The sequence below is a fragment of the Nicotiana tomentosiformis genome, chromosome 8, assembly GCF_000390325.3.
Source record: "Nicotiana tomentosiformis chromosome 8, ASM39032v3, whole genome shotgun sequence".
Taxonomy (NCBI): Eukaryota; Viridiplantae; Streptophyta; class Magnoliopsida; order Solanales; family Solanaceae; genus Nicotiana; species Nicotiana tomentosiformis.
In genome coordinates, this window is record NC_090819.1 from 78,087,397 (window position 1) to 78,115,387 (window position 27,991).

The window sequence follows — 27,991 nt, forward strand, 5'->3', positions numbered from 1 at the left end:
TGGAGTACATCTCTTCTTTATTCATGGATGAGTTTGGGTAGAAGTAAGTCTAATAGACTTGCTCGGCCGGGTTCTCTCGGTTGAGCGCCGATAGCGCTCCCTGGGTTTGGGGCGTGACAGAATGCTTATGCAAAATTATAGGAGACATAACGGGAAGGATTCCGACAATTAAAAAAATTATAACTCTAGGCCTCTTTAATATTCTCTTTAACTCCATCCTCGTTAGTTGATAATTTTATTATTTTCTGGTATAGTTAATTAGTTAAAATATAAATCAAAATCTTTATAAATAGGAATTATTTGAACTTGTATTTTTTAACAATATTGAACAGTTGTAGCTAAACCTTAGTTCTTAGTGGGTTTCGACTCCGGACTCTAAGACCAAATTATATTTGCAGCGACTACTTATCCTTTTAGGACTAGAATTGGACGTATACTCTATATTACAATTATATCCAATATTAATTTGATTCATTAATAATCCATGCATTAAAATTATAAAATACCCCAATCACTTAAAAGGTATACCTTTTTTTTAAACATCCAACGCTTTAGACATTATACAACACACCATAATATCCAACAAGAAATAATTCATATATTGTGCTTTATACATTACAATCTCTATATAATAGTCTTAGCATTATTAATCTCTCCATTACGATTTCTACCTTATCAACCACTGCACAACTTATAGGCTAAATAGTTCGGGACCTTCCTGAATTTGGCAATTTTTGTTTAGTTTCTCCTAAACTTCATATGGTCTTTATTACCCCTTTGAACTTGGCATTTTAATAGCCTTAACCAGCCAGAAAGAAATACATAGTTGAAACACATATTCATTGTATCTAGAAAAACACAATTAAGATAAAATATGTAATGTATATTAAGACGAAACAACGATAAATTATAATTGGAACAAATAAATTATTATATTTAATTATGGGATAATTTATATTTGAAAAATATCATACTTGGAAGCTGATTTTTTAAAATTTTCTTACCTCCCACGCATATAAAAAAGAGTGTATTCACGTTGTTTGTAACATGAACGAGGAGGAGGCTATCAAATTTTTAAGTTTAGGGGGAATTAGAGATGAGGTAAAGTTTAAGGAGAAAACTAAAGAAAAGTGGTTGGTAAGTACCGTAGCAAGTGTACTTCCAACTGTCCCAGAAAGAAAAAGAAAACAAAAAACAAAAAACAGAAAACCAAACATCTTACTTTGTAGACGCAAAAAGCAAAGTCAAACATTGTGGGGAATCAGAAGTCTAAAGTGCGTAAGGCGTACATAGTTTGAAATCAAACATACCATTTGATTTTGCCTGGAAAGGAGCCGCTAAATGGCGTCTGCCAGTAGTCCTCAATCGCTGTTCAATGTTTTCGTCTACGGCAGCCTTTTAGCTGACGACGTCGTTCGTGCCCTCCTCAAACGGCTCCCACCTTCTTCACCTGCCATTCTCCACAACTTGTTAGTTTTGTGTTCTATTACCATCGATAGATGTGGCATGTTGCCTTTTTTTTATTATTATTTATTATACCCTTTTAGCTTATGTGTGTAAAATTGATGCTGAAATTGTTTTTCAGTGGATATTTGGGATTAGCTTTTCTTAAGAAATTAAAACCTAATAGTATGTGTTGAAGTTTCTTATATGCTTGAGATATAGTGCTGGTTTTGAGATGAATTAAAATAGAAGATTGTGATTTTAATGCTAATTTCATCTGTCTCAGAATCAAAGTTTCAACTAATCTCATACTTTGTATTATGTGAAAAATGTTGTACTTTAACATAGAGGGCTACAAGTGCTTCAACATTCCTTCTTACTTGTGATTCTTGAAAATGTCATGTAGTTGATTTCAACCATTATATTACATATATACGTCTTGTTGTTCTTAAATTCTTACACTGTAGCTTTTCAAATACTAGTTAATGAGATTTTGGGTTTTTCAATTAAAATTTTTGTGTATATATGTTATTGTCCTATTTGCTGGTTGCTTACGATGTTTCTTTAAGTAATAGAGTGATAGATTTTTCTAACATCTTGTAGGAACTGATTCTGTTGCTTTGCTTCAGCCATAGGTTTAGCATCAAAGGGCGTGTTTATCCTGCCATTCTACCTGTAGAAAACAAGAAAGTTAATGGCAAGGTTTGTTTGACATTTACCACTTATTGCCCTAGAGAATTGGCAATGCTTATTAATACGTACTATATCATATGTACAAGCTGTTCCAGACATGCTAAATCACTGAATTATCTTCTAAAGGTTACCTCCAAGCATCTTAGCTATTCAGCTATCATGTGAACATAATCTGATGAATGAATTGCAAAACAATTCTGTTATCATGTGATTTTTGCTGCAAAATTTACTTTTTTCGGTGAAAATATTGGTCATCTCCACATTTTAAATGCCCAGGGACTTCTGCCTCTATTACAAACTACAAAGTCTCCAGACAAAAGCTGGGTGCATCATGGTTTGATACTTGTAATATTTTCAAGTGAGGTTAACATAAGTGAATTGATTGATTATGGAAATTTAAGATTAGGAAAAGCGAATTCACCTTTTAAGTAAACTATGGGACATAATTTTCTTGTTAAAAGTGGAATCATCGCCAGCCATTTGGTTTAGTTCTCCCTCTGACATTGGGTATAAGCATTACTTGAACCCAGTGGATAGCTGCTTATGGTCACTCAGAGTATAGCTTATACATCCTAGTCCATTCCATAAAATTGAAGATTTGGTGGGTGAATGTGATGACTGACCTCCATTATAGAGGTCCAGGCTAATACGTGTGCTATACAACTATAAAGTAGAAGTAACAACAACTACTGCATGCAATCCCTTGTTATTGAGACCTCAATGAAAAATATAAAATCTTACCTCTTACTCATCTTCTGAATGATATGTTTGTTTTGACAAAATGCAGGTTCTTTCAGGCATCACTGTCCTTGAATTGGATATCTTGGATAAATTTGAAGACGTTGAGTATGAAAGGAGAACTGTTGATGTTTCCCTGACGGTATTGATACACAAAGTTCCAGAGTTCCTGTAGTCCTTTATTTGCGTTCTTGTTATAGCAGTGGCACATCACCAGAGCATTACAAGACTATTGTAGAGCTTAAAATATACTCAAACTCCCTGTCTCAAAAAGCTATTTACAAAAAAAAAAAAGTAAACAAATAAATAATTAAATAAAATTACTCAAAAAGCTTTTTCCAAATGTTGTCCAAATGGCTCCTAAATTTTTGGGTTCAATGGAAAAATCAAGCTATTTCAATTGATGGGTGCTTTTTGGCGATAAATGTAGATGCTTGAGGGCCTAACACCTACAACAAATACATGCTCTTTACTGCAGCGTCACTGTTCACTTGAAGTGCTCATCCAGCACTTCAGCGAGTAGTGTTCTGCAGAGTTTTCATCGAAATTAGGCTGTCAATTTCTTTTGTTTTGGATATAAGTCTTAAAGATCACCGCATGCGTTTTTTATTAGTCACAATTGTATGATTTCCTATTCAAAATCTCAGAGTGCTTGATCGCCCTTTGAGTAGTTCTACCTTCATCTGTGTCATCTTTTTGTTTCTAAAAGTTTCGTGGTTGACTAGGAGGCAGAAATCTAGTGTGCTTTGGAGGTAGGAGTTTCAGGTCTTCTATTTATTAACCATTGATGATACAACTTCATAGGTATGATGATCATCTAGTCATAGTGATATCATTGCCATTGCTTTTTAGTTCTTATTAAGAATGTTATGGTTGGCATAAATGTAGCGAAGTGGGTTTATTTCATCCAGATCTCCCACCTATGTCAGATATACTTTTGGCACTTCTGACCTCACACAACACTAGTGAGGCGCGTGGATTTCAGTTTTCCAATTTTAATGTATTTATCTGGTTCACAATAGATGTCTTTGCTTTTTGCAGGACAGTTCCGATACATTAATGGTTGAAGCATATATTTGGGCTGACCAGAGTGACCCGAATTTGTACGGTGAATGGAACTTTGAGGTAATCTGAGATCTCGTATCAGTAGCTTCTTTTCTTAACCAAGATTTTGTATAAGCTAGTCCTCATACTTCTATGTTCTTATGGAAAATGCTTCAAAAGGAATGGGAACAGTTGCACAAGAAAAGCTTCCTGAAAATGACGATGGAGTTTGTGGAGGAACTGGAGCAACCTAACCAAAGTGGCAGCACATGAATCCTATAGGCAGGATGAAAATAAGTCCACGGTTTGATCTTTTTCATGAACATCGAGTGCCCACGGGAACAACCCCCCCCCTCCAGAAAAAAAGAAAAAGAGAGGAAGTTCTGGACAAGTAAGCTTAGAAACAGGAATTCAGTTTGGACTGGATAAGCACTATTAGTCTATTGCTTCTGTTGTATTACAAGTAGTGGTTTCCACTGCCCTTTCCTTTTGATTGTGGGATAGGGGGTAATAGCCCTTTGATCTTGTGAACACTTCATATTGTCATATGTATGTAGTAATTTCAAAGCATTGGTGTTATCTCTGCCTGTACACAATCTATAAAAGATCACATTTAGCATTTCTCTGGTTCTAATTATTGGCTATTCAAACTTGTCATTTTGCTTTCTTTTCTTTGGTTAATGCATCCCAAACATACACTCCTCTCATTTTTAGCATTAGAAGAATGACTTAACTTCCAACTCGACTTAAAGGTCATTTTGAATGAGATCTTCAGTTTTGAATCATTCTACATATTTGAATTTTCCCTCTCTAGTTCACCCCCCCCCCCTCTCCCCAAACCACCCCGGGCCCCTTCTCCCTTCTTTTTCTGTTTACTAAAGACATAAAGTCTCACTCTGTCACATCGTTGTTAATGGTTGATTACCCTTTTGGAGTCAATAAGGGATATTTACTGAAATAAAAATTATTTATAAGAATGTAAAATTAGCTTTTAATGACGCTTCTGCTTCTAGGAAGAAGCTACAATTAGCTTCTTTCAAACAAAAGAAAAACAAAACTACTTCACTTTCTTTTTCCTTAACGTCTAAAGAAGATAACAATCAAATTGAAACCGTTTTAAACATTCCATGTAACATTTAAAAAGAGCAAGTAGAGAGAATACTTGCATTACATCTTCAAAACAATCAGTTCTGTTTAAAACTTCTCAGAAAAGTTTGAAGATGTACAGTAAAATGTTAGAAAGTATAAAATTCTAGTTCGCTCAAGGTCAGACTTAAAAATACAACTCAATTCGAGGGAGCATTTATCAACACATTTTTGCATTTTATTGAAGATAGTAGAAATTCTTGTCATATATGTTAGTCCAGAATAGAAGCTTTAATATAGTCAAACTTTCACAATGATTTTGCCACAAACGACTCGTCTTCTCTTATATGATTTAACAAATGTTGTTAATTTTTTGTCCTGAAATCTAATAATGCAGAATCTAATTCTGCTTTGGAGGGTTGCGACGGCGAATTCTTAGATAGCCAAACTTGCCAGCTCCAGGAGATGAACCCTCAAAGAGAATAGGCAAATATCCTGTTGCAGCTTTGTATCTTCGCTGTATCTACACATTAAAAAGAGTTGGAACAGCCTCATTATTCTGCTTAAATCAGTACTATTAATAAGACACTTCCAAAAATTCACAAAGATCTCATTCAGCTGAAGAAAAAATCTATCATAGAATACATTTTCGCATTTCACAACTATCCTTTACCACATTCTGTCTCTAACAAGTGTGCTATACTTGAAGAATGCCCATATTGGAACAAACATGACAATTGTATACTTTTCTTGAATTGGGGTAAATAGTGAATTCGAAGGCAACAGAGGAGAAAGGTAGCCTTTAAAAGAGAGGGACATTACCTCGAGAATTTGTTCACTGCTCTTAAGTGAATTCCTACCAATTACACAAACAGTTCCACCAGATCCCCCACCGGTAATTTTAGCACCATACAATGTCCCTTCTCCAGATTTTGATGCCTTACTGTGCTGCATTTCTTGCACTAGTTGGACGAGCCTATTGGTTCCATCCGAACCTAGTCCACAATCACCATAACTGTAGTGGCACTGCAAATAAAGAAATAAATATACAATGGATATATCAGCTTAATACATAAAAGGTGCACTTTCGAGAACATCTTTGCCCCTTTTAAAATAGGGAGAGGAGAATTATTAAAACCAATAAATAAATAAAAATTAGCTTCTGAGCATTCCTCTGGCTTATTTGAGGAACTGGGGTTCTCTACAGATTAAGGCTATAAGATTGTCACCAAGAATAACCTCAAGTAACCCTTAAATGAGACTTATTGATAAGGGAGATTAATCTTTCTTACATTGAAAAAACGTGAATAGGGAGATTAATCTCTGTTACATTGAGAAAATGTCTAGCTTTAATGTTCTATTATGCTTTAATATTGCGCTGGTTACTAATTCTTTCTTCGAAGTTGCTTCTCTTCGAAAATACAAGGAGAAAAGCAGTAGTAGAGAAAAGCTACTGCTGATTGCCATTTTCTTTTGAAACTTGAATACTGAAACTCAAAAGGGAAATACATTGAGATACCTGATACAATAGTTCTCCAAGAGCGTTCAGTTGATCATCTGAAGTCGCAGACGTTAGCAGTGCTTTAAAGGCCTGTCATCAATATTCCAAATCATCAGTCAGATCACATATATTCGTTCCATTGTGTTGAGAAGTAGTTTAATCCAAAGACAACATAAGACATTCAGACACCATAGTCTAAAGACATTCAATTAGAAGAAATAAATAGTAAAATTGAACATTAGGATATAAAGAAGAAAATTAGTTTTAGATGTGCTAACTACACATTGATCAATTGAAGAAAACTAACCTTCACACGGAAGTTCTCATAAATAGGGTGTCTGGCAGCAGCTCTGACCCCATAATTACGTGTCTTGTCAATTGTCGTTACCGGGTCACGGTGGTCAGTGTACTTTTCAACAAATGACTCACCAAGTATAGACTCAGGAAGCATCTTGGCGTACATAGCCTCATATCTACAATAGCAATACCATTTATGAATTATTACAAGTCAAGAGACCGATCCGATTGGAACAGCCACAAACATGCCCAATAAGTGCCGTTCTTATTGTTATTTGTATCAAAAATCTATCTTTTCCTTTGTCTCCATGGTTGAAGTATGAATGAATTCATTGTGGAGGTCGGAGATAACATGTTTTTTCATTTTGACCAAGAAAGGAATATGGATCATTACCTCAGGGAGGAGAAAGGGAAGAAAGGGATCAGTATGGTAAGTTGGCGCATGATACCACAATAAAAAATGTTGTTCACAGTTACAAAGGAATAACATTTACGGAAAAGAAGTGAAAACAACCAACAGTGCAGAGGAAACAGGGAGAAGAGGAGAGATCACATGCATTAATCAGAATGAAAATGAAAAATTGCTCTCCTTATTCTTCAGATCATGCTTATTACCTATGAGGTGAAAGGTTGCATAAGTAATCTAATGAAGCTTCAGCTTCAAGTAATTCGACACCGCCTTCCTCTGATTCATCAGGGCTACTACCATTCGCTAACCGGGACTCTGATAATAGTGTTGATGCAATAGACTTGACGATCTCTCGGCCCATAAAGGCACCAATCCTAACGGATCCATAATCTGCACCTCCAACACTGCACAGCGGTGGTAAATCTTAAAATGTGGACAAAGAAGGAGAGGGGTCTATATTTGTGTTTTGCACATCAACAGAACATAAAGCGACTCACTGGTAACTAGTAAAAATCAATGAAGCTTAAGAAAGAGTTGGTAACTAGTCATTACATTTAGTATATATGTTTAATCCTGTAGCTGTTCTTTAAACAGAAAATATTTCCCTCAAAATTTTGACCATCACATGCAGCCACAGTGAAGATTTGCTTTCTTTTCCTACTAATTTTATATTATGCTTATGTTACTTGCATTTGGACTGAAATTCAATATTCCAAAGGCAGTCCTAAAGATTTAAAAGCTTTCCTTGAGCTGTGGCAGCTTGATGATTCAATTTTATCAAATATTAAAAGAGATAATAATGTTCTGTGAGATTGAGAGGATTGGTATCCTCAGGAGGAATGGGCATATTCATCCACTTTTTTTTTGGAGGTGTCTGCCCATACAGACTAATTCAAATCTTGTACTATTGCTTATTTTATTTTTCTTTCTTTTCTACTATAATTCTCATATCAGTTTCAATCCAGTTGTTTCATCATCTTTTCCTTCTTAATGTTCACAGATGCAGCATTTTCCTAATGTTCTGACAACAATGTTGGGCTAACTGGCCTTATAGTCTCCAACTGATTTGGTTTCTTTCTGAAACTTAAAGATGATTATCACCCATCCCAGTCATGATAATCCCCAAGACATGAAGAGCTTTAACCAAAACAGACAAGGAAACCATTTTTGGGGAGTTCAGAAATTTCGACAATAAAGTTCAATGGAGCATGCATCTTTAGTGGAAGAGATTACTGCATGAGCTCAAAATTAAATCAGCTTCTGCAGAAATGTGCAAAGTATATAAGCAGGGAACCATTAACTCAGATACCTGAAGCTAGACAAACAGGGTTATTTTTCTTCGAAAGATGAAAAAATAACATTAAAACTGATACCTGTGCCTTATTCCTGAATCAATTCCCCATACTCTTATATGACCAGGAATATCCACTAGACCTAGCACCTCGGCAGGCTGCAACAAATGGGAACAATCTTAGTCATTTCGCTAAACGTCAATTCAGTAAATTTTGTCCAATTATTGGGACAGTACCTGACAAACCATTGCAAGAAGTTTGTTGGCTTCACCACATGCAGAAGTCATCTGATCCATTACCCCACATGGTGCTCCAACAACATGATTTTCTACCTATTACCGAAAGACTGAGAAATTAGGTGCTGAACTAAAATTGAACGTCAAACACTTGGAAGATAAAAATCGTCAATTGGAAGCCCTAGAAAATAATACCTTTTGGCACAGTAAGGCAAGCTCCCTTGGGCTAATATTCAACCCTGGAAAGCAAGATTTTGGTGCATTATCAAGAAAGCATTCAAAAATTGCTAAGGATTAGTTAAACGGAGCTTATACATCACTGGACTAAAGAAAACTTTTAATTCTTTTTTAAGAAATTAATGAGAGTTTTTTCCCTTGTTATCGTGCGTGGTGGTGGTCCAGGTAGAGATCCATTACTAACTCATGATATTTTGTCATGAAAATAGGAAGGCAGTGTTATACTAATCTGAAAGGGACAGACAAGATTCAACTAATTTTCTTTTCCAGGTTGGTCAGATTTTCATGACCAAGTTCACTTCAGTATATCTCACTTGGTCCATTCTTTATATTGCAGCTCTAGTCCTTAGGACCATTACTGTATTTGTAATTACTTCAACTTTCTTCTCTCTTCTTTCTCTTTCGTGTTCACTTATACTGACAACTACACCCTTGGCCAATACAAAATTGTGAGCTGATGAAGAATTAAGAGAGAACCCCTCATAAGTTCCAGGAAAAATCTAAACAGCCATGTCTACTGAATGAATTTAAGGCTAATGAAAGAAACAAGGAATTACGGGAATCAGTTATTCAGAATCAAGCATAAGGAAAGAGAGTCGGGGGTAAAATCATCAGCATAAACATGTCCTAGTGCCGTGAGAAATAAGAAAAACGGGAGATAGATTGAGATAGGGCATGAGAAAAAAATGTTTAATGTTAAGGGAGAATTAGTTGGTCTTGAGAAATAACGTCCTTTTTCATTTTAAAGTTGAATTCTAGTGTCTTCAATTAGTAGTAAACTTAATTATAAAAAACTAATTTCAGGTACATTAATTCTACATCTTCATTAATCATTATAATGCAGCTGGTTAATCAATTTTGTAGGTAATATTATGATTGCCTTTCTTTAATTAAAGAAGATATTTTATCCGTTTCAATTTATTTGATGGTATTTGGGCGAATATGAATTCAATATGCTAGTAAAATGGACTAAAAGATTAAAGTTGTGGTTGGAAAAAAGAGCAAACCTTGTTGGGATTAAAAGATTGGTGAATGGGAAATGGAGGGAAGAAAGTAGAGGGAAAATGAGCTCCAAAAATATATTTAATGTACACAACATTGTCTAACTATTTACATTTAGCTATGTAACAAGTGCTTTGATGGCTCCTAGCTTTTTGGAAGCATTTTATATGCACTAGGTTCCCACCCCCCCCTCCCTGCGTATGTCACCACGCTTCATGCATGCATTCATTCTTCACATAAAGGTCTATTAGCAATAATGTGTGTATCACTGGACGATTAACCCAGTCCTTTTTAATCCAGTTCTTGGAGATAAAGCTTGAGCTGCACTCAAAGTCGGCAATGCTATGTTACTAACACAGACAACTATGACTAGTGTTAATTGACAGGAACGACCGCCTTCTAGTCGTAGTTGGGAACTTTCTTAGACTTGGTGAACGCCTTATGAATTAAACACTGTTCCACACCCGAGGATGTTGTGACCCCCCCCCACACACAAAAAAAACCCGGCTTTCAGTTTCCTCCTAAATCAAGGGGGAGTGGGCAAGTAGGATGGGGTTTTCAAGAAATGGATCTACACCAGTTAGCTAGATATAAAAGTCGAGAATACTTAGAGACCATCCATGTGTGCGCGCTTACCTAGTAAAAGTTAGTATTGTATGGTCAAGTTTATATGTTTCATCTCGACAAAAAAGTACATATCTCATTATAACATTTGCATAGTTATATAAATTGAAGTGTACAGGTGGAAAGAGTAACTACCATGAGCAGCAGCAATGGCAGACATGCTAGCAACCTCCACAGATGCAGAGGATGACACACCTTTTCCTTCTGGGACAGCAGAAGAAACCTGCAAGTCCATAAAAGAGCCTCATCATATATTATTTCCACCTTGCTTGTTCAAGTTGGTGCAACTTGAAAAGTTGAAGTATGATAATAGAAGACACCAATTACTTAACCATAATATTAAGGGATAATTTCAGAGACCTTTCCTCAAATTTCACTTCATAACATTATTTCACATACCTCCCTTATTTTGATTTCTTAGTAATAATGTCTTAATCTATTATAATTAATATAATTCAACTAATTTGCCCTTTTCTAATATTGAGCTCTTTTAATAATTAATTTTATGAATATCTTCTGTAACAAATTCTTTAAGAATAAAAAACCTAATTCCCTTAGCTAGTTTTGTTTACCCTAAAAAATGGATAACAATTAAATTTATAAGTAGTTTTAAGGATACGCGGATTGATTCAATACAAATGATGAATTGCGTTAGATTAAACAGATAAAGGACGTAATAAATGGTCAAACCAATTAAGGGAAGTGATCCCGGACTCAGTAACAGCTTTAATGGAATGCCTTCCTCCGATCTCGGGATCGGGATCACGTTAATGATGAACTGATGAACAAAAGTGAGAACTTTGAATAGAAAATAAGAGTATATTGCCTTGATATGCGTGTTACAATGTCCCTAATGAATAATCAGACCCCCTTTTATATAGTAGGGGAGTTTTACCCCAAGTACAATTCCATAAAAAATAAAAATCTTCCGTTTTACTAATCACCGATTTTCTGCCAATACGTGTCGAGACGCCGTGACATCCGGCTAGTCACGAATATCACGTCCCTTTGTTGGTCGTGCTCGATTATTTGGTAATGCTCTCCGAGGTTTTTGGGATTCGAATCGAACCTGGGGGTCATGGCCCCGAAGCTTCCGAGACATCAGGCTGGTCACGGATATCACAGCCCTTTGTTGGTCGTGCTCGATTATTTGGTAATGCTCTCCGAGGTTTTTAGGATTCGAATCGAACCTGAGGGTCGTGGCCCCGAAGCTTCCGAGGGCAGGCGTTTTGCCCGGACCCCGACTCGAGGGCTCCTTGCCTCGATTTCGGTTCCTTGCAGTCACGTCTCTTGCTCCGTTTACTTCATCGAAAACCAAGGCGTCTCGCGGGCTCGGTTTCACCCGTATACAAGTTTCATGAAACCCAATGCAGGAACTCAAAATAGATCCAACTACACCCTTAAGATAGGCTCTTTTACGAATAAGTGACGGGACATTTCAAGTTGTCTTCTTCCTCAGAAAACATTTCAGGGTTGCCACCAATTACGTCAGTCGTTGTCGCAAATGTACATGCAACAGGCAAAGCAATTTTGGGCAGTGATCTGCTTGTTTAGTACATCCCACAAGCACCTTTCTAATTATTCAATGGCATTTCCGCTGTTGTTACAAACTTTGAGTGGCAGTTTAAATTTTGTGCACTATTGGCCGTAGATAGGAGGTGACATGGCTTCAAGTTACGACCGCCGGAGAATTTTAAGAAGTTGCTTATGATTTTTCCTCTTTATATGCATAAAAGGCACTTCACACTTTCTGAAAATATTTAAAACGCGGAGCTAGATATTTATTGACTAACCCATTTCTTTTTCATTGAATTCTTAAAAAAATAAATTAAATAAAAGATTATATTAGAAATGAAAAATTAGTTTTTTATGCAAAATATTATATCCCGACTAATTTTTCATTTTTTACGACCTTACTTTACTAGAAATGGAAAATTAGTCGGGATATAATAGTTTGCATCAGTGACAAATAGGTTAATGGAATTGTTACAACAAAGTCAAAACATGGGACTGTAAACCACATGGGAGGCTAGTATTATAAGGCTGAACCTCAGGGGAGGTCTCTAAATTATCTCTAATTCTAATGTGCAACAAAATAACTGTCTGGAGACGGTATAAATTATTTGCCTCAAATAATATTATCCAGGAAATAAAAGTATCAGACTGTCAGCGGTATCCACGCAAAAAGGAGTGAAACTGAACAAATTACCTAAGTTAGTAACTAGGCTGGTCTACCAACCTATACATTGCCGAAGCTTTGTTGCAATGCTCATGGAAGGTGTGAGAAAGCACGAGAGAAAATATATTATTGATATTAGATACTCAATACAATACAAGAGGTCCTTATTTATAGCTATACTTTACAAGGACATATTACTCCTATTCCAATGTGGGACAAGACTACATTATGTACATATCTGTAAACTAACACTCCCCCTCAAACCGGTACATACAAATCATATGTACCGAGCTTGTTACATATATAACTAATACGAGTACCAGTGAGGGACTTGGTAAAAATATTTGCAAGCTGATCATTCGACCTCACAAACTTTGTAGCAATCTCTCCTGAAAGTATCTTTTCTCTGACGAAGTGACAATCAATCTCAATGTGTTTAGTTCTCTCATGAAACACCGGATTTGATGCAATATTAAGGGCAACTTGATTATCGCACACAAGTTCCATCCGACTGATTTCACCAAATTTCAACTCCTTGAGCAATTGTTTGGTCCAGACTAGCTCACATGTTGCCATAGCCATTGCTCGATATTCTGCTTCTGCACTAGACCGAGCAACTACATTTTGTTTCTTGCTCTTCCAAGACACCAAATTTCCTCCTACTAAAACACAATATCCAGACGTAGAACGTCTATCAGAAGGTGATCCTGCCCAATCAGCATCTGAGCATCCAACGATCTGCTCATGACCTCGATCCTCAAACAGTAACCCTTTGCCGGGAGCCGATTTTATATACCGAATAATGCGGACAACTGCATCCCAATGACTATCACAGGGAGAATTCATAAACTGACTTACAACACTCACAGGATTAAAAATGTCGGGTCTAGTCACTGTGAGATAATTTAACTTACCAACCAGCCGCCTATAACTTGCAGGATCGCTAAGCGGCTCCCCCTGTCCTGGCAGAAATTTAGAATTCGGATCTATCGGAGTGTCAACAGGTGTGCAACCTATCATCCCTGTCTCCTCAAGAATGTCTAAAGCATATTTTCTTTGAGAAATAACAATACCTGTGCTAGACTGAGCAACCTCAATACCTAGAAAGTACTTCAATCTGCCTAGATCCTTAGTTTGGAAGTGCTGAAAGAGATGATGCTTCAAATTGGTAATACCATCCTGATCATTGCCAGTAATAACAATATCATCAACATAGACTACCAGATAAATACAGAGATTTGAAGCAGAGTGCCGATAAAACACAGAGTGATCAGCTTCACTACGAGTCATGCCAAACTCCTGGATAACTGTGCTGAACTTACCAAACCAGGCTCGAGGAGACTACTTTAGACCATAAAGTGACCGACACAAGCGACATACAAGGTCACGAGACTCCCCTTGAACAACAAAACCAGGTGGTTGCTCCATATAAACCTCATCCTCAAGATCACCGTGAAGAAAGGCATTCTTAATGTCCAGCTGATAGAGAGGCCAATGACGAACCGCAACCATGGATAGAAAAAGGCGGACTGATGCTACTTTAGCCACGGGAGAGAAGGTATCACTGTAATCGAGCCCAAATATCTGAGTATATCCTTTGGCAACAAAACGGGCCTTAAGTCGATCAACCTGGCCATCGGGACAAACTTTGACTGCATAAACCTAACGACAACCAACAGTAGATTTACCTGAAGGAAGAGGAACAAGCTCCCAAGTACCACTTGTATGTAAAGCAGACATCTCGTCACTCATAGCCTGTCGCCATCGTGGATGAGACAACGCTTCACCTGTAGACTTAGGGATGGAAACCAAGGACAAAGAAGATATAAAAGCATAATGGGGAGATGACAGACGATGATAACTTAAACCGACATAATGGGGATTAGGATTAAGTGTGGTCAGTATACCTTTCCGAAGTGCAATCGGTGTACTAGGAAGAGACAAGTCCGCGGTAGGAGCAGGGTCGGGTGCAGGACGAGAACCCGTTAAGCCTGATGTAGGGCGCGGACGACGATGATAAGTCAAGAGTGGTGTTCCTGTGGCTGGGGATCTAAGAAGAACAACACTAGACTCCTCAACGGTTGGTATGGGTGAAACTTCTATGGTCGAAGGTGGAGGAGGAGCTATAGTAAACTCCTCAAAGGTCGGTATAGGTAAGACCTCAGATATATCATGGTGGTCAGCAGAGGTAAAGAAAGGTTTAGACTCAAAAAATGTGATGTCAGCTGACATAAGGTACCTACGAAGATCAGGGGAATAACAACGATATCCCTTCTGAACACGAGAATAACCAAGGAAGACACACTTGAGAGCACGAGGAGCTAACTTATCTTTCACCGGGGCTAAGTTATGAACAAAACACGTGCTCCTAAAAACACGAGGTGGAAGAGAGTATAAGGGTGACTGGAGAAACAATACTGAATGCGGAATCTGATCCTTGATGGGAGATGAAGACATCCGATTAATCAAATAACAAGCTGTGAGAACTGCATTGCCCCAAAAACGCAACGGAACACGAGATTCAATTAGAAGTGTGCGAGCAGTCTCAATAAGGTGCCTATTCTTTCTCTCTGCAACCCCATTTTGCTGAGGGGTATAAGGACAAGATATTTGATGAATAATTCCTTGAGAAGTCATAAACTGCTGAAACTGAGAAGATAAATATTCTAAGGCATTATCACTGCAAAAAATGCGAATAGAAACACCAAATTGGTTTTTGATTTCAGCACAGAAACTCTGAAATATAGAAAATAACTCAGAACGATCTTTCATTAAGAAAAGCCAAGTACATCTTGAATAATCATCAATAAAACTAACAAAATAACGAAATCCTAAGGTTGAACTGACTCTACTAGGACCCCATATATCAGAATGAACTAAGGAGAAAACAGACTCTGCATGACTCTCAACACTACGCGGAAAGGAGGCTCGGGTATATTTCCCAAGCTGACACGACTCACAATCTAATATAGACAAACTAGATAAACTAGGCACCATCTTCTGAAGTTTGGATAAACTCGGATGTCCTAAACGTCTGTGGATTAGGTCTGGAGTATCTGTAACTAGACATGTTTTGGAAGGATTGAGTGAGTTAAGGTAGTACAGGCCTTCTGATTCACGTCCTGTACCAATTGTCTGTCCCGTACTGCGGTCCTGCATAATAAAAGAATCGTCAACAAAATATATACCACAATGGAGGGCACGAGTCAAACGACTAACAAATGCAAGACTAAAAGGACAGCCAGGGACATAAAGAACGGAATCTAGGGTGATAGAAGACAAGGGATTAGCTTGTCCAACTCCTTTTGCCTTAGTTTGACATCCATTGGCTAAAGTAACAGTGAGAAGAGACTGTGAATATACAATATTCGACAAAAGTGATATATTACCAAAGATGTGATCAGAAGCGCTTGAGTCCATGACCCATGGTCCAAGAGTACTAGACTGGGAAACACAAGCAAAAGAATTACCAGCAACATAAGTATCAGTCTGAGCAACCGAGGCTACTTGTGGAGGTGTCTGCTTACTTGCTCGATACTGAAGGAGCTCATTATATTCTTCTTTAGATAAAGAAAGTGGACGACCATGTAAGGAATAGCACATTTCACGAGTGTGTCCAAGTTTGTTACAATAAAAACACTTGGGTCTAGATCTTCCAAAACGACCTCCTCCTCGTCTATTTTCCATAGTTTGAGACGCCCGAACATCTACTGTCTGGGATGCGAGAACAGAGGAATCAAGGACTTGGTGCTGCAGCAAGGCCGAGTAATCGAGAGAATACTTCATCAACTGTGGGGACAATCAGACTAGCCAAAATCTGGTCGCGTACTGAATCAAGATCATTAGGAAGTCCAGCGAGGATCGCTACTCTTGTTGTTTTTCAACACTAGCAGAAACTGGCATTAACTTCTCAAATTCCTCCATGACTGCATGTACTTGACCCAAGTAGACATATCTAATTCCTGCTTCTTTAAGTTTGTCATCCGCGATATCACATCATGGAAGCGAGATATGTCATTAGTGTATAAGGTACGAGCCTTTGCCCAAACCAAATAACATGTTTGGAATGGACGAAACAAGGGCATCAACTTGGAATCAATAGATCGCCACAAGATGCTACATAACTGAGCATCGATCTTTGCCCAACGTGCTATCGCCTTTTCATCTCCTTCGCTAGACTATTTGATTAGATGATCTTGAACACCTTGACCTTTACACCACAACTCGACAGATGAAGCCCAAGCTAAGTAGTTTGAACTTCCCATTAAAGGTTCCGAGGTAATCATAACACTAGAGCTTCCAGAACTCATGTTTCTAGACCCAAAAACATCAAATCTCAAAGACATCGTTGCAAATTATTACTCCCTCCATTCTAATTTATGTGAACCTGTTTGATTGAGCACGGAGTTTAAGAAAAAAAGAAAACTTTTGGAATTTGTGGTCCTAAACAATTTAAAAATGGGCCCAGAGTATTTGTGTGGTTATAAAAGTTTCTCATTAAGGGTAGAATTGTAAGTTTAAGCAAATTTGTTTCCAAATTTAGAAAGGGATCATTCTTTTTAGAACGGACCAAAAAGGAAATAGGTTCACATAAACTGGAACGGAGGTAGTACCAAATAAGAGAAAGAATCAACTGTAATCCACTGAAACAGAGTAAGGAAATACTGTAGTCGTCGGAATCTTACTGTAGCTGCCGGGAAAAAACATTGTTCACGCCGAAAAAATATAAAGGTGGTCGGAATTTGGTGTAACCTGGATGGGTAGGCTCGGAATTCCATTGCGAACAATTTGTTCCAAAGAAAATTTTCAAAAAAGTGACCGGAAAGGGCCCCACGCGCTGACGCGTGACGTCGGAACTTCGCCGGAAAAATTTCTTCCGGCGGCGCGTGGGAGCACGTGGAGAGTCTTCTGACGGAGATATTTTTATGGGTTGGTCGCCAGAGGCCGATCTACTTCGTGGTGGTGTTGGTTTTTGCACAACACTAACGAAAAATGTTTTTTTTTTTTACTGCGGCAGACCTGTGTTTGCCGGATAAAAGACTTCCGGTTGACTGATTTTTCTTCCCGGAGTCGCTGGAATTTATGCACAGCGATAAATCTCTCACGATTGCTCTGATACCATGTGAGAAAGCACGGGAGAAAATATATTATTGCTATTAGATACTTAATACAATACAAGAGGTCCTTATTTATAGCTATACTCTACGAGGACATATTACTCCTATTCCAATGTGGGACAAGACTACATTATATACATATCTGTAAACTAACAGAAGGCAACCACATCAGAGAGTTTGACAGGTCAGAAAAAAATATTGTTTGAAATAGTGAGTTTATGACAACATGAGTGGATATTATAGAGTCGTATAATCTTATAGTTACCCGAAAGTTCAACTAGAAAAAGTTTTCAGGATGAAATTATGTTCACATGAAATGGAGACAAGTACGTAAGCAGCACATACTATCAGGATGTTAATGGAGATGTTACCATTGAATGGTGGTGCATAGAGTAGAAACATAGAACTGTCACCTGTAATTTCAGTTATTCAAGTAATAGATGAAAAGCAAACAATTTCCAGCTAGGAGACGACAAGGCAATGGGTAATGGAGTTGGACTGACCAGCAAACTAATACTATTCTCAAAGCATATGCCAAGCTCCTTCATCAAAACTAGAACTGTACCAGCAACATATGCAGCCCATCTAAAATTGGATTGAAGTTAGTATAACATTAAGATAAGACATTCAAGTAGGGAAAATGCAGAATGAGAGGATGCAAAACCTTTGGGAAGGATCTCGGGCAAAATACTGCCTCGCTTTCTCATAAGTTATGGGTTCATCCCCTTCCAAGAAATCTGATAAGTCCATGTCAAACGTTGGACCACGGTTGCTCAGTTCTGACCCATATGACACCTATTGCGTCACAAATCGGTAAAGCTTCAAGAGAAATAATGATAATGATTGCAATCAAAACAGCTATGCTCTTGAAATTAATTTGATTCCTGATATTGAGAACTTCAAACAGCTTGTTTGCTACCCAATCCCACATAGAAACAGGCAAAAACTATCACATCTACCAAGTCTATATCACATTTCAAAAAGAAAAAGACTATAAATTTCTCATGTGTGTCCGTAAGTGGTGAGAGATTCTAGTACCACCTCAAAATTGCACTTACAACCTGGTCCCTTCAATTGAGGTTAAAATAGACGAGAAAAGCTAACTTCACCGAGTCACCAGCTTCAACACTAACATATGCTTAAAAGAAGTAATTATTAGTGAGAATTTCATACAATTTGAAGCACAGGGGTAGGGCCTTGTCCTCTGGCCTGCTGCCGAGCCAAAGCATGCTTCCACAGCCTCTGTTTGCTAGGGTGAATCTTTTGAACAGCAACATGGCAGGCTTCTCTAATTGGCATCTGTAGGATGTTTCACAGCAATTCGAGAAGTGAGAGCAACAACATTAAGTGAACAATGAAAGTATTACTCTTTAAACTTCAGCGAACAACCCTTAACCAGTCAAGCCTTTTCAGAAAGCATATAGGAAAGCTTCAATAAGTATGTATATGGAAAAGGTAATGAGATAACATTAAATAGACAACAAGTAGGCAAACAAAGAAAATTGGAATATCTGAGTTGTTGAGTAACAAGATAAGAAGTCAAGAAATTGAGGATTAGTCGGTACATTTAACATATTTGTATTAAGATAACAGACAGATGCATAGTGCATATACAGCAGTAGACTATTCTGGCATGTGTTTATGCAAAAAATTTGATGAATGTTATATGAGACACAAAAAGAAAAAAGTAATAGTACTGAAGTAGAATGTCCTATTACTTCAAATGGAAGCAACAATATAACTAACATTTAAAAGGCTGGTTTTGAATTATATTCAGAATGCAAAAAGCGCGGTCAGAGAGCAACCAAGTGGTCAATGAAATAGAAAGCATACACAAATTCAAAGCTGAATCAGACAATCTTAGCTCAAGCTACAAGTTTGGGATGTCTTTATACCAGTTAGTCTAACAAAAAAGAATAGGCATCATTGTGAAAGAAGTAATGGTAGGATACCTGTAAAACAAGGCTTCCAGAGTAGTCAGCAATTCCACCCATCACATCTAGCCTTCCAGGTGCTCTTGCCACAAAAATGTCTTCCTATACATAGAAATTTTAGGCGAGTAAGCCAAGTATGACAGAATTTTTCAAGAAGATTATTAAAGTTCACCTTTAAAGTTTAAAAAGAAATAAAAGGGAACAACCATCACTATCTTTGACTTATTTTAAATCTTTTCTTATTATTAGTTTTAAAAATCTTTTTTTATAACCGTCGTGTCCGGGTTAGCTTGCCCGCACCTAGTTTATAAAATCTGGTTAGCGATAATATTCATCTAGTCTTATCTTCTTAGTTAGAGATAAAGCTGCACTATTTTTAGAAGTTCTAAGTTCAGAATTTCCTACCCTATAAATAAGACTCTCATGTACTTTGTTTAGGGACTCAAGTAATATAGGATTGATGGATTTGGTACTGCAATTTCTATTCCTCTTTAACACCGTTCTTCTTCCTCCCCTCTCCCATATTTCCCTTCTCTGTTTCCCTCCTATTCTTCTCTCTCTCATTCTCTCTTCTTCCTCTTCCTTCTTGTCTCTCTCTGTTTCTCTTTTTTCTCTCTAATACTTCTATTATCTCTCTCTACCTCTATTTATTTGTTTATCCCCATTCTCATTTCTTCTCTTTAACTTTCCCCTTCAACCTTTGGTGTTACACCACTTCCGCTTTGAGGCATAATAGGCACAACTGATTCAATGGAACAATGCACCCAGTGTTATCAAAGGTGAAAAGCGCAAAAAAGCTCTAAGGCCCGTTGGGGTTTAAGCACAAAGCGCAAATAAAGCATGGGCTTTAATGAAAAAAAGGCGAAAATGGAGAAAAAGTAAAAATATGTATATGTAGTCCAGGACCAATAATTATAAGCATGAATAACAAATATATGGACAAAACAATTATGATAAAGTGAAATATCAATTGTTTAGTGTCGCCTTTTCATGATTACACTCATTGACAAAGAAAAGTATGCCTTAGAGCCTTGATGCGACACTGAAGCGCCCACAAAGCGAGGCGAAGCGCTCAACATGTTTTGAGCCTCGCTTTAGGGCTTAAGCGCGCCTTTGACAACACTGAATGCACCATTTATATTTGTGCCCGAAATATTAAATGACTCAATGTTGGATGAAAAAGCAGCATTATGAGTTCTGCTTCACCTCTATATGGCAGTTACACGTTCCTCTTTTCTTTGGTTCTTGTTCACTTTCTTCTCTCTTTTTTTCTTTGGGGGGGTTGGGGGTGGGTGGGGGGGGGTGGTATTTGTGAGGATGAGTGGTGAGAAGTTGCAGTGTTAGTTAACCAAATAAAATTACATAACAGAGTTTGGCATGAAATGAAGAAGACCTCCCAATTGAAAAGACCAGCGGCAGCTTTCCGCTCCCTAATGCTATGCTTTCCTGTTTTAGTTGGGGAATCAACCAAAGCATCCAATCCTGCCAAGCTCTTCAAGAAACTCAGCGTATCTGACAGACCAAGAAAATCTCCATGGAGAATTTCAAAGTCCTGAGGATATCTAAAAGATAAGAAAATCTAAAACATCAACCCTTATTAACACTCAGCAATTATTCTGTTAAACACTGAACAAATGGGATGTAAGAAGAGAATTTACGAGTCTGTTAGAGAGTTATTTTCAGCTGTTACAGCAGTAGGTGATCCTGTGCGAAGACCAAGTTCACTTTCGGCATTTGCATACCAATCTGGAATACAGAGATCTCTACCGGGAACTCTTTGCAATTGATATCCAAGAACTATGGCATCACGCAGTCTTCTTGGCCCACTCAGCTAAAAGTCAGATAAGAGCAAATCTCAGGATATAAGTACTGGGTACACATTTATTAGTTTAGCTACTGGATTATTCTTAATCAAAATAGACAAAAATGAGGAATTATTTGATTAGTGAATACAAAAACTTTACCTTGTCTAATGTATAGTTTTTACCATAAGCTGTATCCTGTAAAATACGAGCTGCAACTTCACCACCATTAGTTCCGCCTTCGTAGCATGGGTTCAGAGTCATTGCACGTTCAAGGTAAGGTCTCCAATGTCCAGTAAGTAAATCCCTTCTGATCATCTCAACACCACCTTGATAATACTATTATTAAAATTATAGGCTTTAATTCCAGTATATCTTCACAAAAACCTTGAGGCAATAAAGAAAAATAACTAAAAGAAAGAAACTTCTGCCAATTTACTCTACCTCAAGCATATTTCTGAGAAATGGTTCTTCATTAAAGTAGTCTCTACGAACAAATACAAATGGTAACCTGTAAGCCAGGGCCTCACTAACGGTACCATATCCAATTTTTCCTGGAATAAAAGACCATTCAGAAGGCTTTATTGGAATAACTTTTAACTTTTTACCCAGCATTTCAGTGATGCAATTTACCTAGCATGCAGTCTGATGCGGCCATTATATCTGGAGTATATGCATTTTTTGCAAGCTTTATGAAATTTGGAGGTAGTTGCTGGCTCTCAGAGGCACCACAAACCTGAATTTCGACAGGAAAGATGTTAAATTAGGAAATACTACATTGGCTTGAAAGTTCAAGAGATCATATACCAGGCATAACCATCCAGTTGGTAAGTACTCCTCCTTCAACTTCCAACCTGCGGGCTACAAATGAAAATAGGAGCATTATTCGAGAATCTGAAGAAGAAAAGTGAAAGACAACATTGAAACAACAAAATTGATATGCCCTCTGTCCCAGATGTTTTTTCTTTCTCTTTCACTTTTGAGATGTCCAAAGTAAGATATCTTTTACTCCAGAACTACCCCTTCCTTTACGGTAAATGGTAATAAATCTGGAAAACATAAACTTTCACAATTAACACAAAACTCTTTCTGTTTTGGGACATCCGAAGTTCTTTGACACCATTTAACTAATTATATCATTCTATACAACTTTCACAACAACTCAAATACAATTAACTAATCAAATTATTCTTTAATGTGATATTTCCTAGATAAATTAACTTTTTAACAGCTGTTTAAATATTTTCTTCCATTACTACTTCTATACTACTCGAGACAAACTAATATCTAAAACTAGTTGAGCATAAAATGGGAGGGAGGAAGTATTTTTCATTCAAAAGTTATTACTATGTTTTCCATTTACCTGAAAATGTTTTAGCTTCATCTTGTTATTGACAACTTCTTTCGTTTTGGAACAGGTAAGCAATCGTAAAACTGATAAATTACTCTTTGTTTGCCTTATCAAACTATATTACTAAACTTTCTAATTCGCAAATCAATATCGCTTACTTTACAGCACCAAGATCATGGGCTGAACCAAACATGGTTAAAAATACCAAAATTGAAGTTAAACACAAGAGTCAAAACTGATTAAGGAACAAGAACATGATGATACGCGATCTTGGCAAATTGCCAAGGAAAAAGGGGAAGCAAAGTTAGCAACCAAATTCAGTTCCGCAGCCAAAGCTTCTTGACATTTTTTAACACTGTTGATATATTCACTAGATGACATAGTCAAAGAGATTTGTCGACTCACCTGTCCACCAAAGTTCAGAATAACAACTTTCACATCCTCCCCAATTCCAAGTTCTTTCCGCACCTACAATAATGAAAATAAGCTAACATCTCTAGACACATATTTTCACAATTATTCAAGCTCTTTCAAACAAAGAGTGAACATTCTGTTTCCTGACCTCTTTGCGAGACTTGTGCAATCTCCTTACAACCAACGGCACGTCAATTATATCACGAAAAGCAGGCACTGCGATATTAAGCAATTGAGCTATAGTTGATGAAGAGCAGGAAAACAAATAAACCAGCATTTTGGTACGCGGCACACAAACATACTTGGACAATATCCTGGCAGCCGAATAAGAAATTCACAATGGGAATAGTCCTCTGCAATCTGCATTAGACATAAAGCCACCAAAAAGAAGAGATATTTAACATTATGGAAGAATATAATTAAACTGAAATAAACTGTAGGTAAAACTCGGACAAGGTTCACATCTCACAATTAATCAGCAGCCATAACAAAGCTAACAGTGTGAGAGTTATAATAAAGCATTATCAAGCTAAGGAATGAAATAGTAGCAGGAAACGGTTAAGCTCTCAGATCTCACCTGCCACACTATTGACCTATGATGATTTCCAGCTGCCATTACATACTCTGCGTAGATGAAGTCCCAGCTACAAGAAAATAAATAACGGCATATATATAAGGGGTGTTTGTTGAACCTTGATCTTCTGAACGAACATAATGACAACCAACAAAGGGGCATACTCCATCAATTGCAGGGTTGTACAACAGCTTACAACAACAACAACAACATACCCAGTCTTATCCCACACCGTGGGGTATGGGGAGGGTAGTGTGTACGCAGACCTTACCCCTACCTTGTGAGGATAGAGAGGTTGTTTACAATAGACCCTCGGCTCAGTAAAGCATAAGCACCACATTAATGAAAATATAGACAAGAAGGGACAGTATCAAAAAGCCATATAAAAGCAGAATAAAAACAACAAGATATTAAGGTAATCAACAATGAAAGAAAACAACGGTTAGTCATAAAAATCTACTGCCCACAGAAAGCGAGATTGCGTACCAATATTACTGTTATGAACACTCTAGACTACTTACTCTACTACCCTAATCCTCGACCTCCATACCTTCCTATCAAGGGTCATGTCCTCGATCAGCTGAAGATGCGCCATGTCTTGCCTAATCACCTCTCCCCACCTCTTCTTTGGCCTACCTCTACCTCTCCGTAGGCCCTCTAATGTTTACCTCTCACACCTCCTCACCGGGGCGTCTGTGCTCCTCCTCCTCACATGACCAAACCACCTAAGCCGCGCTTCCCGCATCTTGTCCTCAATAGGGGCCACACCCACCTTATCGCGAATAACCTCATTTCTGATCCTATCTAACCTGGTGTGCCCGCACATCCATCTCAACATCCTTATATTTGCAACCTTCATCTTCTGGACATGAGCGATCTTGACTGGCAACATCGTTGGTCTGACCACCACTCTGTAGAACTTACACTTAAGTTTCAGTGGCACCTTCTTGTCACATAAAACACCGGAAGCGAGTCTCCATTTCATTCATCCTGCCTCAATATGATGTGTGACATCTTCATCAATCTCCCCATTCCCTGAATAATAGACCTAAGGTACTTAAAACTCCCTCTCCTAGGGATAACCTGCGAGTCCAGCCTCACCTCCCCTTCCCCTCCTTGAGTCTCGCCACTGAACTTACACTCCAAATATTCTGTCTTGGTCCTGCTCAACTTAAAACCTTTGGATTCCAGGGTCTGCATCCATACCTTTAATTGCGCGTTCATACCGTCTCGCGTCTCGTCAATCAATACAATATCGTCTGCAAATAGCATGCACCACGGCACCTCCCCTTGGATGTGGCGCGTCAGTACGTCCATCACCAGAGCAAACAAAAAAGGGCTGAGTGTCGACCGTTGATGCAACCCCATCATAACCGAAAAATGGTCTGAGTCCCCAACCACTGTGCTCACTCGGGTCTTTACTCCATCATACATGTCCTTAATCAACCTACAACAGCTTAAAAAGGCTAATAAAAAATAGTTTTAAGGACTTAAAAGTATGTGGATATAATATGGGCGTCCCGTTCTAAACCTCCAATTGAAGAAGCAAGCTAGGAGTATTTCACTTTGAGCTTTATTTACCTGAATAATTGTTGTATCGTTATGTACACTTCCATTTCACCCAAAAAAAAAAGGAAAAAGAAAAAGAAGTTATGAAGTAAAAAAGGGGATTAAAGTGGAAAACCTGAAGTTGGTGATACAAACAGATGGAATTCCAGCATCAGCTGCTGCCCTGCAAGCAACTGGAACAACATCTGATACCTGTTTCCAGAATACATACACATAAACATCATAAAGTTCCCCCAAATCACTTAGAGAGACATAAATGAGAAAAGACAATAACCACTTTTTGGAAATAAGAGAAAATTTCCCCTTTGTTATTGCCGGTATAACTATGAACAACCAGCTTTATAGTGGTACTGGTAACCCAGAGAGCAGTGCACAAAAAAGTAGTGCTAAGATCGACAAGGTCGTTTATATCCTAAGCCAAGCTTCCAAAAGAAATGATACCTTCCTACATTCTTATTCTACTAAACAGAGACTACTTCACAAAAAGAATAGTGCTAAGTATTCGCTCTTAAATCATTTCTATTCACTCTTACATTCCCGTATCTATTTAACACAGTGGCTACTAATAGCAGCCTCAAAGTCAGGCAACTTATTGAAGTAAATAAAAGAAAGCCAGCAAAGTACTTTTAATTTGTTCTTGATGAAATAAGAGAATCAATTCTTTTACCACAAAATCTGCCTTGATGGATTTGAGCCACAGCACTTCCGTTGCCAAGATGGATGCACGTGGTACAACAGCGGTCTCAGAATACTAAAGCAACAAAGTTTACACATACAACAAGTAAGACAGGCAAGCATAATAGCTCATCTAACAATATAACAAAGAAAAACTGCAATGGAATTATAATCTTCACTAAAATGGCTGAAAGCAGTAGGCGGGTATACCTTCTCTAGTGAGGCAAGACGGTCCACTGTCAAAGCATCAGCTTGAACTGCTCCACAATCCAACAATACCTAAAAGTGTTATACAATGTTAAAAATAGTTAAATGAATTCATTGAAAAAGTAAAATTAGGAGTTATTCAACAAGGGAGAAGTTGATGATCAACAGACCTTGCGAAGGAAAAGCCGAGGAGATTGTATTTCAGATGTAAAGACAAAGTCAGGTGCACCCGTGACGACATGAACATCATGCCCAGCTAGGATGAGATTTCTAGCGACCTAAGCAGCAAAATGATCACAGCCATTGAAATAGGAATCAATTTCCATAATGCAAGACAATGAATAAGGATTTAAACCAAAACCGACAAGCAGGGAAATTGCACTATCTTTTGATGCACCATCATCTACAGAATTATACTATGAAATCATAACACTTGAGGGATCGTGACGCTTGTTGAAATAGCACAGCCATTGGGACAGCACTCTACTTACATTCATTTTACTAAGATTGGACAAATACATTACTGCAATTAAACAGTGCCCTTATTGTTATAAAAAGTTGCTTTTGCTCTTAATTAAACAATTGCACCATTCGCCATTTTTCCTTTGCCTTTACGTGGTACACTTTCCTTTTTAGTTTGTCTCAAAAAGAGTGACATCTTTTATATTTAGAAACAAGTTAACTTTCAACTTCTCATTTTACCCGTAGTGAGATAGATTTATAGACACACAAATCTCTATGACTTGTTTTACATCACAGGTTTCAAGTTTCAATAATCTTTTCATAAATTGGGACAGAGGAAATACTTTGCAAACTTATCTAATAAGCCAATTGAAATTAAAACCTAAAATATACATATATATTGGTTCTTGATAACACTAGCAACAAACAGTCAAATGAAAGTAACCAATGAAGACCAGTTCTTTTCTGGTTCAACTTCCTATCTCAGCAACTAAGTAGTTAATCAAAGTAATGAAATCACATGCAACTCCAATTCAAGAAAATCCATGATCAGATGAAGCAACAAGATCAAGAACAACCAAGTGATCAAATATTACAGAAACAAAGAGACACCCACCAACACACAGAGAAAAATATTCTAAAGATTACATTTTTAGACTAAATAGAGAAGAAAAAGAGACCTCAACAACTCGAGTGGCATGGCCAAAGCCATGACCGGTAACATAGTAAGCAAAGACAAGAGGGCGTTTCTTGGACTCCTCAGTGCCCATTTTCTTGATTTGTTTTCTCTCTGCAAATTTGTTTTCTGTTCAAATGCTTAAACCCCGCAAAGAAAACTATGAAAGTGAACACGGAACTTGAGCGTCTCTTAATAGGAGGGTGTTTCAGAGTAGTATTTGAGTACAAGAAAGATTATGGGATTTGTTGGGGGGTGTAATTGACATCATCAGCTGAATGTGTCAGCCTTATCCGTGTTAGTTATTATGACTAATAAATTGACTTCAATATTTATGGGATTTGTTTGTTTGTACTAAAAATGAGAAAGGGAAAAGTTCAGTACATTTGGGAGAGAATCATGGAATCATACTCCACGGATTCCGTTATT

General features: G+C 37.6%; 2 protein-coding genes across 4 annotated transcripts; one reads left to right on the plus strand and one right to left on the minus strand.

Annotated features, from left to right (window-relative positions):
• The first annotated feature begins 1,104 nt into the window (after nt 1-1,104).
• Nucleotides 1,105-4,537, plus strand: LOC104106067 (AIG2-like protein D). Its single transcript, XM_070182442.1, is given in 6 exon segments — nt 1,105-1,469; nt 2,073-2,145; nt 2,924-3,016; nt 3,916-3,999; nt 4,099-4,169; nt 4,171-4,537. Coding segments are annotated over 6 exon segments (507 nt in total). The 5' UTR covers nt 1,105-1,341; the 3' UTR covers nt 4,229-4,537.
• Nucleotides 4,538-5,220: 683 nt separating this feature from the next.
• On the minus strand, nt 5,221-27,862 carry LOC104115264 (L-arabinokinase-like). Of its 3 annotated transcripts, XM_070182444.1 has the most exons (28): nt 27,567-27,858; nt 26,595-26,702; nt 26,428-26,496; nt 26,210-26,293; nt 25,658-25,734; nt 23,977-24,043; nt 23,702-23,759; nt 23,548-23,615; nt 23,391-23,453; nt 22,442-22,495; nt 22,268-22,370; nt 22,079-22,188; nt 21,797-21,973; nt 21,491-21,663; nt 21,226-21,394; nt 19,851-19,934; nt 19,072-19,197; nt 18,563-18,693; nt 18,402-18,483; nt 10,738-10,825; nt 8,935-8,978; nt 8,740-8,835; nt 8,585-8,661; nt 7,418-7,615; nt 6,813-6,978; nt 6,524-6,595; nt 5,827-6,030; nt 5,221-5,527 (listed from the first exon to the last, which is right to left on the minus strand). In XM_070182444.1, exons 1-28 carry the CDS (start codon nt 27,654-27,656, stop codon nt 5,405-5,407), a joined length of 2,961 nt encoding a protein of 986 aa, XP_070038545.1. In that variant the 5' UTR covers nt 27,657-27,858; the 3' UTR covers nt 5,221-5,404. The 3 variants fall into 3 exon arrangements, with proteins under 3 accessions (XP_070038545.1, XP_070038546.1, XP_070038547.1); XM_070182445.1 differs by lacking the exon at nt 7,418-7,615 and having other exon boundaries at nt 27,567-27,862; XM_070182446.1 differs by lacking the exons at nt 25,658-25,734; nt 26,210-26,293; nt 26,428-26,496; nt 26,595-26,702; nt 27,567-27,858 and adding an exon at nt 24,524-24,918.
• Between the last annotated feature and the right edge of the window lie 129 nt (nt 27,863-27,991).

Excerpts from the sequence above, each read along its gene's own strand:
- LOC104115264 (XM_070182444.1), bottom strand. The coding sequence starts at position 27,656 with ATGGGCACTGAGGAGTCCAAGAAACGCCCTCTTGTCTTTGCTTACTAT. Across the intron at positions 22,371-22,441 it reads CAACTGGATGGTTATGCCTG|GTTTGTGGTGCCTCTGAGAG; the intron begins GTATATGATCTC and ends GTCGAAATTCAG. Across the intron at positions 19,935-21,225 it reads CTGGTCTTTTCAATTGGGAG|GAAGACATTTTTGTGGCAAG; the intron begins GTCTTCTTCATT and ends TTCTATGTATAG.